The sequence below is a fragment of the Terrapene carolina genome, unplaced genomic scaffold (genome assembly GCF_002925995.2).
Source record: "Terrapene carolina triunguis isolate 2854851 unplaced genomic scaffold, T_m_triunguis-2.0 Scaffold374, whole genome shotgun sequence".
NCBI classification, from domain to species: domain Eukaryota; kingdom Metazoa; phylum Chordata; order Testudines; family Emydidae; genus Terrapene; species Terrapene triunguis.
The window spans coordinates 1,389,123-1,404,139 of NW_020664725.1; the positions used below are offsets into that span (position 1 = coordinate 1,389,123).

The 15,017-nt window shown below is 44.3% G+C and overlaps 1 protein-coding gene across 3 annotated transcripts in view; it reads right to left on the reverse strand.

Moving 5' to 3' along the window:
• The window catches only part of CCDC15 (coiled-coil domain containing 15), a 32,966-nt gene that overhangs the window by 17,595 nt on the left and 354 nt on the right, over positions 1–15,017 (reverse strand). For all 3 annotated transcript variants that reach the window (XM_026657996.2, XM_026657995.2, XM_026657997.2), the window contains exons 2-7: positions 14,312–14,543; positions 9,732–9,881; positions 8,575–8,784; positions 6,517–6,633; positions 4,072–4,236; positions 940–1,059 (exon numbers count right to left, since the gene is read on the reverse strand). In XM_026657996.2, the coding sequence (XP_026513781.1) occupies positions 940–1,059; positions 4,072–4,236; positions 6,517–6,633; positions 8,575–8,784; positions 9,732–9,881; positions 14,312–14,506 (957 nt within the window). In that variant the 5' untranslated portion in view covers positions 14,507–14,543. The remainder of the gene's footprint in view (positions 1–939; positions 1,060–4,071; positions 4,237–6,516; positions 6,634–8,574; positions 8,785–9,731; positions 9,882–14,311; positions 14,544–15,017) is intronic.

Consider the following 15,017-nt stretch of genomic DNA (forward strand, 5'->3'; position numbering starts at 1 on the left):
TCTTCCTACATCTTCTAGGCTGTAAGCGCAGCAAGGTATGGACTAGCATGATGTGTCTGGTGCAGTGTCAATCACATGGTCTGTACTTAATAGTTACTAAATATTAAGTGATAGCATGGCTCATCCTGTGTATTGTACAATACCAAGCACCCTGAGGGTGCTTCATTAAGACAGTGGTTACAGATTCATTGCACGGTACAGTTACAATTATTTTGTTATAATGGATGTTCTGGAAGAATTTTGCTGCTGAAATCCAGGGCAGTGCTACAATAGGCAACTCTGGGTTTGGCAGACCACAGAAACCTCTGCCCACTACAGGTGCGTACTTTGCTTGCAACGCTGTACTCTGCATGCTTTGCAGTTTGTCTGAATTCCAACATACATAAATGGAAAAGTAACAAGCTTTGCTTGTAGCTAAGGCCAGCCCTGGGTGTAAAGGAATGAAAAACTTGCATAGGAGCCAATTCCATAAACAATGGCTTGGACCTCAGTAAAGGTCCAACAAAAGACAAGTATCAATGCCCCCCGCGCAACTAAAAAGGGAGCCTAGAAAGAAGCCAAATGGCAAGAGAACAGAAATCCCCATGGGCTGAGCATGTACTCTGCTCCTCCTGGAATGCAGTGTTTCAGTGGTTTTGTACGTCTTTCGTGGCAGTGTACATGGTAAGTTAAATGCTGGGATCCTGCAGGGATTATCTCACCAACCGAGACTACGTAGTTATGGTTCCAACTGCCCCAACGATTCCATGTATGAAGTCAACCAACAGCCCTAAGGGTGTTAAGTATTATACAGTATTGGCAGCTATGCCACCAGCTTTGATATATTATGCCAGTTTCTGGTGTTCCACAGTAAACAGCAGTGTCTCCTAATGTGCCCTGCTCTTGGTATAATTCAGACGCAGATGCCAAAAATATAAGACTTTATGCTATTTGACATACTTGTTTCTTGGTTTCTTCTTTGTCTATCCCAGGCCAAAGTACAAGGGGAGCTTGGAAATCAGTGCTTAATCCTGAAGACGGGCCAGCAGGGTCTGACGCCTTCATTAATCCATTATAAAGCTGAAAAAAAATATGGCAGTGGATCAAGACATGATTGGCCTCAGCACTTTCAATAAGCCAGAGTGTCAAAAGACTTCTGTTGAAGTTTATAGCAGTAACACTGGTCTTTAGACTAAGTACACAAGATCTGTACACCATTCATACGAAACACAAAATATGGGGCATTAACATTGCTGATAATTTTATGCATGGCACACAGGACAGATCATTGGTGCCACTATTATTGTTGAGAAAACATCTGCATTTCTACAATCAGGCATTTATAACACTGCCAGGTAAGTTTGTTTTGGACCGAAACATAAAATAAAAATCTCAGCTTGGAACAAACTGAAGTTTTATTCACGGCTATAATCATTTTTGGAAATTAAAGTTGCCCCAGTTTAGCCCAGAAATTGTGCAATACCCTTACAGAGCTCTGTGCACAATATATCTTAAAAAAAAAAAAAAAAAAAATCAGTCAACCTGTGGAACTCATTGCCAGAGGTTATTGAGAAGGCCAGAAGCATAACTGGATTCAAAAAGAATTAAATAAATTCATGGAGGACAGGTCCATAAATGGCTGTTAGCCAAGATGGTCAGGAACACAGCCCCATGCTCTGGTTCCTCCTAAACATGACTGCCATAAGCTGGGACTGGACAACTGTGGATGGATCACTCAACAAATTGCTCTGTTGTATTCATTTCCTCTGAAGCAACTGGCACTAGCAACTGTCAGAAGACAGGATACTGGGCTACATGGACCGTAGGTCTGACCTAGTATGGCCACTCTTATGTTCTTATGTAATTAATGTGAAAATTAGTGGATGTTTTTGCACAGTACAGGATTCTTACTGGCTTTTTACACATGTATGTCTGACTTATTTTATTAGATATTCACAGACAGAAATGTGTTAAAGATGCAGTTAAGATTGAGATTCTATACTTATAATAAGAACAAAAATCATTACAAGAGCATTGCAGTTACCCAAAATTGAATGTCTTGGTGAAAAATATGAGAAATTCAAAACTTTTTAAAACATGGAGCTGTACAGTTAAGGTCCCCAAAAACGCTACATCTGGCCCTGCACTGTCACTAGCACTAACTTCCCTTTTTTCCCCCCATTCACACCTAAGGGCTGGTCTACACTGGGGGGGGGGGGGAAATCGATCCAAGATACGCAACTTCAGCTACGCGAATAGCATAGCAGAAGTCGAAGTATCTTGGATCGAATTACCTGGGGTCCACACGGCGCGGGATCGACGGCCGCGGCTCCCCCGTCGACTGCGCTACCGCCGCTCACTCTGGTGGAGTTCCGGAGTCGACAGTGAGCGCATTCAGGGAATCGACATATCGCGTCTCGTTAAGACGCGATATATTGATCCCGGATAAATCGATTGCTACCCGCCGATACGGCGGGTAGCAAAGACGTACCCTTTGATCTGATCCTGCAAACTCATGCAGTTCAGAGTTTGCAGGGTCATGCTTCCACATTGAAAGATGGGGATTTTTTGATCAAGGACTTTAAGAGGTTTGCAGACATCTTAATAGGTAAAGCCATTGCACTCGTACAGTGGCCAAATCACGACCATCCTCCCATCTTTCTTATGTTCTTTTCCCCATAAGGGCTCGGAGACATATCTGTGTGAAGCCAGTTGTAAGTGTGATGCTTTAGCCACAGGAGCCCTTTCAATACAAATTGAATAATTCCATGATCTAGGAATAAGTTTGTATATACAGATTCAATGTGTTCAGCTACACCTGTCTAATTGGTGGCACGCAGAATGCTAGTGAAGAAGAGACTCTTCAGCACGCTCTCTGAAGAATCAGGTTTGGGAATGTGTATTTTTGTGGACTTCTGTATGTTAATGAAGGTGACTAAAGTTTGCACAACCACTGATTGACTAAGGGCAAAGCTCTTATCTGTGTGCTCACCTATTATGGATGGATAAGTCTGTCTTGGAGTTTGTTTGTTTTTCCCCTCAGAGCATTACTATAGGAATGCAGCTTTCTGTTTTACTTTGGGTTAACTCTTACATGAACTCTGAACTTAGGTCCTGCCAGAAATATTACTTTTCAGTTCATTCTTGCAAAGTTAAGGCCACTTATGCATCAGTCTGTCTTGTAGAACCATTGTTTAAGAATCAAAAACAGAATTTAGTGGGATTGGAGACCTCTGGTAGCTGGTAATGGGACATAGCATAAAACCTGTGCAAATACTGCAAAAAGCTACTTGCAAACTGTTCAATTACATGTGCATATTCTTAGCTATATTCACCACAATTTTTAAGTTTCACAAACATTTGTACCAGTGAATACTTGTTTACAAGAATATTTTCAGGATGTGGAAGTCTCACAAAGACTTAGGCAAGTATTTGAAGCAGACAGAACTTGCTCAAGTCCTCTTGCTTCACTATTTATAATCTAATCATGGATCAAAAAAATAAGAACATCCCATGTCTAATATAACCATTCTTGGCACAAATAGTAAATGCTCCCATTTTTGAGTAAACAATTTATAAGCAACCCATTGGGTGAAATGTTTGCATAAAGTATCAAATTCAAACAAATGCTTATACAAATACATCAGCCTGCTTGCAAACAGAAAAAAAAAAATTCCAGTCATTAAATATGCTGTCACAAGTACCTGTCCCAGATTCACATGGAATATTCACCCATAATCGAGGGTTCAATTCCAGCCTAAAATGGCAGTGATAAAAAAATTAAATAGCTACTTGCTGTTTAGTGACTCAAGTGAATAGACACCCATGTAAAAAAAGTCACCACCACAAATGCTACTCTTTGCTATCAAGCTCAGCAGTGTGGTCAAAGTAGAAGTCTGAACTTGTATCTGGAGCCTAGAGTTCAGGTTAGGAGGTCAACTGACAGGGCATCACCACTGCTCAGACAGTAGCTGTTCTGGGACAGCAGTCTTAAAGACCAGAAACCACCTTTACTTAGAACAAGAATTAGGGACGCCAGGACTGGCTGACCCAGCCTCAGTCACATCAGGTCTGGGATTTTAGATGTCTTACTTTTCCAAATTCTAGTTTGTAGTACAAGTTGTCATCACCCTGCTCAGCCTGATTTTTGGTTGTTGCCTGGTTTTGTAGTTCAGCGGGAAGGTCATGATGTCCTGCCAGAGGAAACTCCTCACACTCTTCTCCATGCACTGGAGTTGGCCTGTGAGACACTGGTTTCTGGGGGGGGAAAAAAAATGTGAGATTTAAACTTAACTGCATTATTTCAATGCAGGAGCAGCTCATGAATATAAGACCCCTGTAAGCTTTGGGTGTAAGAGCAACCTGAGGACACTTGTTCTCTGGGTCAGTGGAGACTAGGCACGTTGTAAAGAGGACATGCTTGAACTTCAGTAGAGGGGAATGAGCAAGAAATAGTGCCACTGCAGATTTTAAGTGGTGCACAACCTTGTCAACAGTGCAAAAGTAACTAGCTGGTGGGAATAAAGGAAGTGGTCTTCTGTGCATGTCATTTTGCAGTTGCAGGAGTTGCAAACATTAAAAAAAAAAAAACACAACACTTGCTAATTGCTGCTGCAGATTCTCTCAATACTTAGAACAGGGGATCAACAATGCTATGCACAGCAACACACTAACAATAGATTCTAGTTTAAGCTGAAAAAAACCTAGAACAAGAATTGGTGGGTAATTCTTTTATTGAACATGGAAGTGTTCAATACATTTAATCAGGCCATGGAAGATAGAGAGGTGGTGTTCACAGAGAAGCAGGCCGAATATTGATTTAGACTCTTGATATCGGAAGATACAGTAGATCTTAAAGGGCATCTGTGAAAATGAAGGTAGGTAAAATGCAGACCCAGGGTATCATGGACTCAGGATTTGTTCTACTTTGCTGTTTCTATGCTTGACGAAAAAAGACACTCTTGAAACCTTGCAACAGGCCAGACCAATAAAGAATGCACAATGGCAAGAGATGAGACAGAGTTTTATTGGCTTATGCATGTAATGACTGCGTTACTTATGAGCACTGAGGCCACTAGCATCCCAAAAAAGTGCCAATAAAACATTTGTACCGCTTCACCCGGTCATGCACCATGGCTTTCAGAGAAACGTGTTCATAAACAGCTTGAATATGATACGGCAGGAGTTAAGCTATTCTTGTAGCTCTTCCGCCATAAAGCCAAAGTCCTTGAGCAGCACAAGCCCAATAGTGCACATGTCAAAAGAACTCCCTCAATGACCCAGAAGCATCTCTCTAAATCAGTGGTTCTCAAACTGTGGGTTGGGACCCTGAAGTGGGTCATGAGCACATTTTAATGGGGTCGCCAGGGCTGGCTTAGACTTCCTGGGGCCCAGGGCCCAAGCCCCACTGCCCAGGGCCAAAGACAAAGCCCAAGGGCATCAGCTCAGGGTGGTGGGGCTCAAGTTACAGGCCCCCTGCCTGGGGCTGACACCCTTGGGCTTCAGCTTTGGCCCTGGGGCAGTGAGGCTCGGGCTTCGGCTTTGGCCCCCCCGCCTGGGATGGTGGGGCTCGGTCCCCCCGTCCTGGGGTCATGTAGTAATTTTTGTTGTCAGAAGGGGGTCGTGGTGCAATGAAGTTTGAAAACCCCTGCTCTACATGAAAGTGTGTATTTTAAAAGCCTTCTAAAAGAAATTGGGCCTTTTGGGAAGCTAGGAACTGACAACCTCCCCTTGCACTTTTCTAATGGTATAAAGCACTGTTTTGGGTTTTTTTGGGGGGGGGGGGGGGGTGTCTTGCTAGGTCACATAACATCAGACCTTCTACCCATCATTTGGGCAGGACTGAATGGGGCCAGCCCTGAGCCTTGGGCTAGTGTCATTTTGGGAAGCAAACTCCACATTTTAAAAGGAGGGGTCTAGAAGGAAATGTTGATCTGGAAGGCCGACAAACAAAACAACACACACCCCCCCGCCAGCTATAGGATGCTGTTTAAAATGCTAGCCCTGGAAGTGGATAAAGAAGAAGAAAGTGACCTGGAGTCTCTCTCAACTGTTGGCTCTGCAGGGCAAAAGGAGGTTGCTCATACAGAAGTGAAGAGCATTGGCATATCTGCCCTCTGTGTATTCAGGGCTGATGGGCAAGAAGGAGCCATCTTTACAGTCCTGCTCTGAATAATGATAGTACTTTAATGGTGGTTGTTTCGGTAAGTTTCTTTTCATGTGGTTTTCAGTGGAGCTTGCTTTACCTGAATGAATAGTAATAAGAGGGGAAGAAAAAGTAACCAGACAGTCTAGGCACACTACTCGGTACTGTAAAGGCATCTCCTTGGGTCTCTCAACCCCAGTGAATTTAAACATATGGGATAATAATTATTAAGTGACAGCAATAACCCATTTTATTTTACCCTTTATTGAAAAGATCCATTGCACTGTGCAGTTGGCTGATTGTACAGGGCTCAGGATCTTCACACAGTGCAACAAATAATTTATGATCACTCTACCAGTGGCTGAGCTGAGTCGAGTCAGCCCCTCACTTACATTTCTGCTTGTGCTGACACCCCAGACGCCTCCTGGAAGTTCGGGTGGGCCTGCTCCTTTGGGCACTGTTTTGCAAGATGCTAGCCGGCGACGGACCTGTTTCATAGTTTTGCTAAGCTGCCAGTAAGAAAGACAAATCAACAAAGTGCTAACAAGTATCAGAGGGGTAGCCGTGTTAGTCTGGATCTGTAAAAAGCAACAGAGAGTCTTGTGGCACCTTTAAGACTAACAGATGTATTGGAGCATAAGCCTTCGTGGGCGAATACCCACTTCATTGCGTCTGACGAAGCGGGTATTCACCCACGAAAGCTTATGTTCCAATACATCTGTTAGTCTTAAAGGTGCCACAAGACTCTAAAGTGCTAACAGATTGACAGTTTAGTGATAGCTTGCTGCTACAAATGAGGAGAAGGCCAAAAGGTTCATCACAAGGTAGAAGACATCACAGCTGAAAATAGTCGTCACTCAAAGTGGCCAATGTCATCTTGGCGCTCCATTGCACCCTCAGGCAAAGTATCAGTTGCTTGACTGTTGGGGGTAATCCACTGACAGGTATGTGACCGGCAGCTCCAGTGCCTTGCAAGCATACCTCAAGTCTAATCCATAGGGCAGTTCTTAGTAAAAGAAAATTTCGTTTATGGCCAATTCACTCCTTGACCAGTCTGTTATGATTGCCAGGGATGTGGCCCATTAGTATGTGATCACCAACAGTTTGTTTCACTTGCCTCAAAGCTGTCACAGCCTGACTTTGGTTCCTACTGACCTGTTTTAGATTTGGACTTTGGGTCTAGACATGAGACATTCTAGATCCCATTCCTGCTACCCAATCACAGGTGCTGTGTGATTAGCTCAGAGGAAAACCCGTGCTTTAGTCAATTTAGCCTCAATTCTCTTACCACCAGTAACCTGTGCATGAGAGGGAGGAGGGATTTACCCCCCCCCCCAAAAAATATCTGTTAGAAGCCAGTACCAGAAGCTGGATGTCCACCTTGATCCAGCTGATCCAGTTCTGAATGTCCTATCTACTGACACAGACACTGAGCAACATTAACCCAGAGTGGTGGTTTCTTTTTTTATTCTTGTTGTTTTAATATAAGCAGGTCTAAGGGCTTAGGATACAGAAAGATACCATAATTAGAGAGCGCACTGAACCAAAGCCCCAGATACCTCTAAACTTCACTGAATTTGGATTGGGAACTGAACTGTTAAACTCAAGTACAGACACATGGGATGATAGTGAGTAATTTTTTTAACTGCCAAGATAAATCATAAGCACTGTTATGAACTTTAAAAAGGCAGCTAGCCCCTACCTCACACATTCCACAAGGCTTTAGTTATCTCACACCTTTGTTCCTGGATAGTCAGACTGTCAGTGGGGAGAGGACTCCATCTAGTGCCTTCTACTCAATGACACACACCAATGGGGAAGAACCTTTATTTTATGGAGGTTTTACTTCACTTCTTTGGAGGTTTTTCACTAGCGGAGATGCAAGCGTTCCCTTTAACTAATGATGGATCAAATTTAATTGCAGCATTCTTAATAGGGATATTTGTTGTTAGTTTTAATACTGAGATTATGGCTAAATGGAACCTCAACAATATCAAGAATCCAAAAAAAGTTCCCTATATAATAGCTTTGTACTTTACATTCAATGCTTTGTGGTGGTAAACACACAATGACATCCAGTCCATAAAAGGAGAGACTGGAGTAAAAACACAAAACATACCATCATCTTCCACCTCAAGAACAGGTAAGTGTCACGAGTGAGATGTACAAAAGGTAAAAGTAGGGTAAGAGAAGTAAAGCATTGTAATGTTATTGTTATAACTGGGTCATTACATTATAAAACTCACACACATGCTTCCCTTGTAATTCTAAGTGTCAGAGTACTCTGCAAAAGCTTTACGTTCATGATATGCAAGCTCATTTCTAAAACAGAGTGCTTCTGTATCGCAGTTGGGGAAGTTTTAATGCTATTTGTTACAGAAAATATGTTTTCATTCTGGGCATACAACAAATGGAGGTTGTGAAATTGTTGGTCGTCAATAAACACTCACTGTGTTGGCTTGTTGATAGAACAACTGGCTTTGCTTCTCTCTTCCCTCTTCCTCCCAACTGGCACGAAGCTGCTGCACAGGGATCAAGTTGGTACCAGAACTGCAGATGGCAGATGCTGCATTACTTCGATACACACATGTATTCCTCTTAGGGGTCAAGTGCAGTGCAGAATCCGAACATCGCATCACAACAGAGCTTTCTTTTTCTGCCTGCAGTGATGGGGGCAAAAAAACCCACACAAGTCCAGAACAACCATCTTACCGAAGTCACTCATTGAGTAAATCCACGCACGTGTTGACAGTTTGCTGCCTGTGGAATTTTCATTCATGTGATGACAGAAAGGTAGCAGTAGCAGATGGATTTTTGAGGTTACACCCCCCTGTGGCTCCGCACTCAAGGGTTGAGTGCACCTGAAGGTTAGTGCCCCCTCACGGAACTGAACATGTGCAACAAGTTTATTAAAGGGAATTGCTGTGCTAACCTCCCTTCCTCATTCATCCCCTCCTGCCGGAGTTCAAAGATACAAGCAGGGCAAAAGTATGGCTCTTCAGAGGCAATACCTCTTTCTTCTTCTTCCTCTCTTCCTCTGCTGACAAGGCAGGGGAATAGGGAAGAGAGCAAGGAGCTAGCCCAGCCCAGCCCAGCAACATGTAGCTCAAGCAGATTGCTCCACTGCACACTGCAGTCAGAAGAAACTAGCTAGGAAGGTTCTAGAGGTACTGCAGGTTGGAACATGCACTTGAGGAGGCTCATGCTCAACTACCAGTACCTGAAAGACCCCAAATACAGAGCTAGGGAAACTCCCAGCCAGTCACAAACTAGTGCACAAGACGTAACATTAGGAATCCTGCAAGGGTCGTATCTGTAATAGACACCTCAGCAATGGTTTTCAGTTGTGAGTGGGGAGTTCCCTGCTGGTCTTCACTAGGACATAGATCTCTGGACATTAAGTCTGTGCAATATGCCTAGAGTCAAAGCAGCTGTGGAAATAATTGCAAATTTCCTGACTTTTTTAAGAGACAAGCCTTAAGATTGTATAAATAGTGGTTGTATTTACACAGGAACGTTTGCTTTTGAAGCAGTGTCACCATCTAAGCAAGGCTCCTTGTGTGAATCAGAGCAGATAGAGGCTGGTGTTGATACAGGTTTGCCCTACCGCTTCACAGGATTTCTGGAGCTGCTGCTTTCTCCTCATCTTGATTTGCTGATTCACCCTCTGCTTCACTTCCCCCTGGAAGCGTTTCAGATTTTCCTCTTTTTCCTTTTGCTGCTCCTTTAGCTCCTCTTCAACCTGAAACGCTGAAGCCTGGAACAGTTTAAAGGAGATGTTCAAATTAGCTTTTTCACCGAGCAGCGTCACAACAGCCTGGATTTCAGCTTCTCTCTCTCTGGGACCTGTACATAAACCTACAGACAAGCAGTATCTCTAGGGAAAGGGATGTGTGTCAATATTCTGGTTTAAAGATAAACACCATTAGTTAAAATTGTAACAGTGTAACACAGATTGTTCTGTGACTCTAGTAACAGCTGCACGGATGGATTGGGAAGATCATGTTACAAAGTGGAAATCTTTACTTTCCCCCTTTAAAATGCATAATATAAAAAAGGAAAGAAAAGGGGCAGGTTTAATAAAGCAACTCGTGGGGCAATCAGACATGAAGCTGCTTTCAGAAAGACTGACAGAAGCCACAAAACCCGAATCAGAAAACTGAGGGTTGACACCCCTTGTGGTCTCCATTAAGGCCCAGTGCAAGTCCCACATCGGTCTTTCAACAACGTTTTATGTACCCATCCCAGATCTGTTAGAACATGTCAGGGAACTAACTTACAGGGCCAAAATAAAGCAAGACCTTCTCTTCTCACAGTATTTTCACCATCTGATGGAAAACAAACACTCACATAAATCAGCAATTTAAAGTTTCTCACTTGCACCTATGAGGACCATTCATCCAACAACATTAGCTTCAAATATGACTTGTATAAATATCCTAAATTCAACATTAGCACCACACCAAGAGCAGGCATTCAACACCACAAACCCAAATTAGATAAATTGCAAGAAAACTCAGAAAGAAAAAAAAAACTGGCATTTTCTTTTAGATTTACCTTTCTCCATGAAGCTTGATGTATAGTACGAAGATACATAAGTCACAGCACATAAAACCACAACAGAAGCACAACTTCTAAGACTGTCTCCAAAATACTCACTGTACACCCTCCTTCCATCAGGGCCAGAATAGATTCTTATTACTGATTGTTTGTATTAGAATAGCGTTTTGAGGCCCTAATGCTCCATTGTGCTAGGTACTGACCAAAGACAGAGCAAAAGATGCTTCTTGCTCCAAAGAGTTTACAACCTAAACAGACAAGACAGAAAGGATAGTGAAAGGGATAGAAAACACACACACAATGAACAGGGATGACTTGTAAGTGTCAGGCGAGTGCCTCCATTGATTGATTGGTTTAATAGTGTTTGACTAGATTTGTATTTATTTGAGTTTACATTTGTTAAAACTAAGTGTATTCTATTACAGGGGGAAAGGAGGAAGAGGAGCACGCAGGACAGCTAGAGTGAGACTGAGCAAAAGAATTCCAATCCAAAGTATTAACACATTTCTACTCGTCATCACCAACAAAATGAGCTCAAGTAAACAGCTTCTGGTGAAAAGGATGAAATCAAGTTATTTGACAGACACTTTTTGAGACCATCCACAGGCTTCCTGCTTTTTAGAGACATATCAAACATTATGAAAAGCTTTCAATAAATTTTGTAAAACTCAAGTTATGTGCTTAGAGAGAAAACTACAAAACAACTGAATATTAACAGCAGCAAGGCTGCACATCACCACATTACACTGCTGTTGCAATACAATACAAAGTGCCTACATAACACACAATAAATGAGAGCTAGAACAGATCGCAGCTTCATTAAAGTGTGAAGAGGAGTTTATGGTATATCAAGCCTTAGTCAATGACCCATCTGTAAGACAGAAGATAAAAAGGCCCTCAAGTTAGGGCAACACTGTTCTGTACTTAGAACGATGCCAGTCTCTGACTTCCATAGGTAGTGTCATTATACAAGTATCTTAATTCTGCATCATGCTCTTATGATATGTAAGAATTGTACATCAGTGCATATGACTGCACCAAATACTTGTGTTTAACAATGCTGCAACATATACCAGAATCTATGAACTTTTCATAGAATCATAGAATATCAGGGTTGGAAAGGACCTCAGGAGGTCATCTAGTCCAACCCCCTGCTCAAAGCAGGACCAATTCCCAGACAGATTTTTGCCCCAGATCCCTAAATGGCCCCCTCAAGGATTGAACTCACAACCCTAGGTTTAACAGGCCAATGCTCAAACCATTGAGCTATCCCTCCCCCTTTGCCCATACCTGAATGCAACACCTAACCTACCTGTGAATTTTGTGTGTATTTACATGGGCAGCGGGTATAAGAGGTCAGGGGAGGCTAAGCCTCCCCAAACAGGATGAGGCACACCTCCCTTTGGAGGCACGCCAACCCACCGCCTTTGGAGCGCTGCTGCTGAAAGGGCACCCGAGCCATGTCCCCGTCCACGCTCTGCCCCAAGGCCCCGCTCCCGCTTGTCCTCTTCCACCCGCGGTGCTCCTCTTCCTGCCCCTGCTCTGCCTTTTCCCAAGAGGCTCCACCCTCACTTCGCCTCTTCCCATCCCAGAGGCCCCTGCACCTCTCCACCCCCTCCCCCAGGGGTCCCCCCTGCCCACCAGGGGCGAAGAGGCACAAGCAGCAGTGGAGCATGGACAGGGCCTCATGGGAGAAGGCCGAGCCAGGCCGTCTTCGGGATGGAACAAGGGGGCAGGGCCAAAGTTGAGGCACTGGTGCCCCCCCCCCCCCACTTCTGGGGAGCTTTTGGCACTCACACCCAGCCTCCCCAAATGCAGGTGTCACAGGCCGGCCCATGTGTATTTATTTGTAAATATGCTAGTAAAAAAACAAAAGAAAAATCACAAGGCCATTGCTGATTGGTTTGCTATATGGGTTAGGTAAAAAGTCAAAATAAGGAACCTCAAAACACCAGCATATCAAAGCTCCTATTCTCCTGTCTGTTTCCTACCAGAGGAGGACTGTAAAATGGGCTACTCATTTTCATTCAGATAGATAGTTGTGCGTGGCAGTCCTTGTGCCCTCTAGGGTAGGATTTTGTGCTGAGCCGAAAGAGCACATTTCAGTTTCTACCTGCTCATAACAAATGTGTCTTTCTAGCACAATCAAAGTAAACACACTAGGGACAGTGCTGCCTTCCACTTGGTTGAGGATGCTATACAAGAAGAAAACAAAACAGATCTCTGGGCACAAGCAATGAAAGAGAAATAGACAAGTAAGGGCAAGGATGCACATACAAACCAAAGCCTGCTATAGCATACTTATAGACTTGAAGACCAGAAAGGACCATCATCGTCATAATTCTAGTCTGACCTCCTGCGCACTGCAGGCCAGAAATCCTCACCCACCCACTCCAGTAAGTCAGCCAGAGATTAGGGGTCCATTACAGAAGTCCTCAAATCATGATTTAAAAAGACTTAAAGTTACAGAGAAACCACCATTTATACTAGTTTAAACCTGCAAGTGAGGAAGGCAAAAAACCCTCAGGGCCTCTGCCAATCTGACCTGGGGAAAACTTCTTCCCAACCCCAAATATGGTAATCAGTTAGACCCTGAGCATGTGGGCAAGACCCACCAGCCACACACCTGGAAAAGAATTCTCTGTAGTAACTCAGAGCCCTCCCCAACTGGTGTCCCATCACCAGCCATTGGATATATTTGCTGCTCGCAGTCGCAGATCAGCTACATGCCATTGCAGGCAGTCTCATCATATCATCCCCTCCATAAACGTTTCATGCTCAGTCTTGAAGCGAGTTAGGCTTTTTGCACCCACTGCTCCCCTTGGACGGCTGTTCCAGAACTTCACTCCTCTGGTGGTTAGAAACTCATCTAATTTCAAGCCTAAACTTGTTGATAGCCAATTTATATCCATTTGTTCTTGTGTCCCCACTGACACTTAATTTAAATAACTCCTCTCCCTTAGCTGCACTTAAGTTCTTCTGGAAGGTACCTAGACTCAGCAGTGCTTAGGTGAAAATTCTGTCGATGTTTCAGGTAAGTTTTAAGAATGGAGGTTTTATTGAGTTAAACGTGAAAATAAATAATCTCATCAGTATCACAGCTGCTGTGGGATTTATTTAAAAAAATAAGTTAGTTAAAAAAAAAATGAACTTGTTTGCACGTTTTCCAGAGTACTATAGATTGTCATCTTAAGGGTTTCTGCATTAACAACCCTTTAAGATGAAGGGAGCAGTTCAAGTCTCTCGCAGATATCATTTCAGGCTGTCTGCAAACTCAGGAAAACAACGCTGTATTGGTTTACATTCAGGTCACCTTTTCTATCTTCACCACTATGAGTACTAGAAACAGAATTCAATAAAATAGATTCTGCAGCAAGGGAGGACTTTGGAGCTGTGGAATCGCAGAATACAAAGGGCCTTGCCCATGACTATCAGATTTCTGGGGAAGAGTAGAGGAATAAGGAGCACAAAATCAAGGAAGAATATTTAGAAGCTATAATCTGAACCCCAGCTGAGATTCCCACTCAGAGATGATCTAATCCTGGCCTGGGCTATCAAATCTGACAAGGGAACAATCTGGAGAAAGCAAACAGCATAACAGGCAAAGCATTCAGACAGGGCACTCACGAAAGCAATGCTCTCCTCCCATCTGCCACCAGCTTGGGCGCTCTCCACCCAAACCCCCACAGGGGCCACGCTCTGGTTCCTCTCAGCCAGTACCGCCTGATTCACTGCCATCCACAGACACTTCGCTTTGTCCCCTACAGGCTGTCCCACCGCCATGCTCCGGGCACAGGGCTGCTGCTTCGCAGGTGGCAGCATCCCAGTCACACGGGAAGCCAGCCCCTCATCCACAGCCCTATTCAAAGACAATGAAAACAACAGCTCAAGGGAGAGTTCTAGGCAAAAGCAGCCCAGTGCCCCCAACCCCAGCACACCCCCACAAAAGCAACCCAGGGCCTGCTGCCCTGCCACAGACATCCCTACGCCAGCCCCAAACTAGCCCATTGCCCCCACTCCCACCCCAGACACCCCCATCCCACCAACAAAAACAACCGAGCACCGCCGCCCCCACCAGACACCCCTAACCCACCCCCATAAACCAGCCCAGCACCCCCCCCCACAGACCAACCTACCCCAGCGCCTCGTGCCACAGACACCCCCATCCCACCCCAACAAAACCAACCCAGCACCGCCGCCCCAACCCACCCCCATAAACCAGCCCAGCACCCCTTGCCCACACCAGGCATCCGTACCCCACCTCCACAGACCAAACTAACCCAGCGCCCCCGCCAGACATCCCATCCCACCCCAACAAAACCAGCCCAGCACC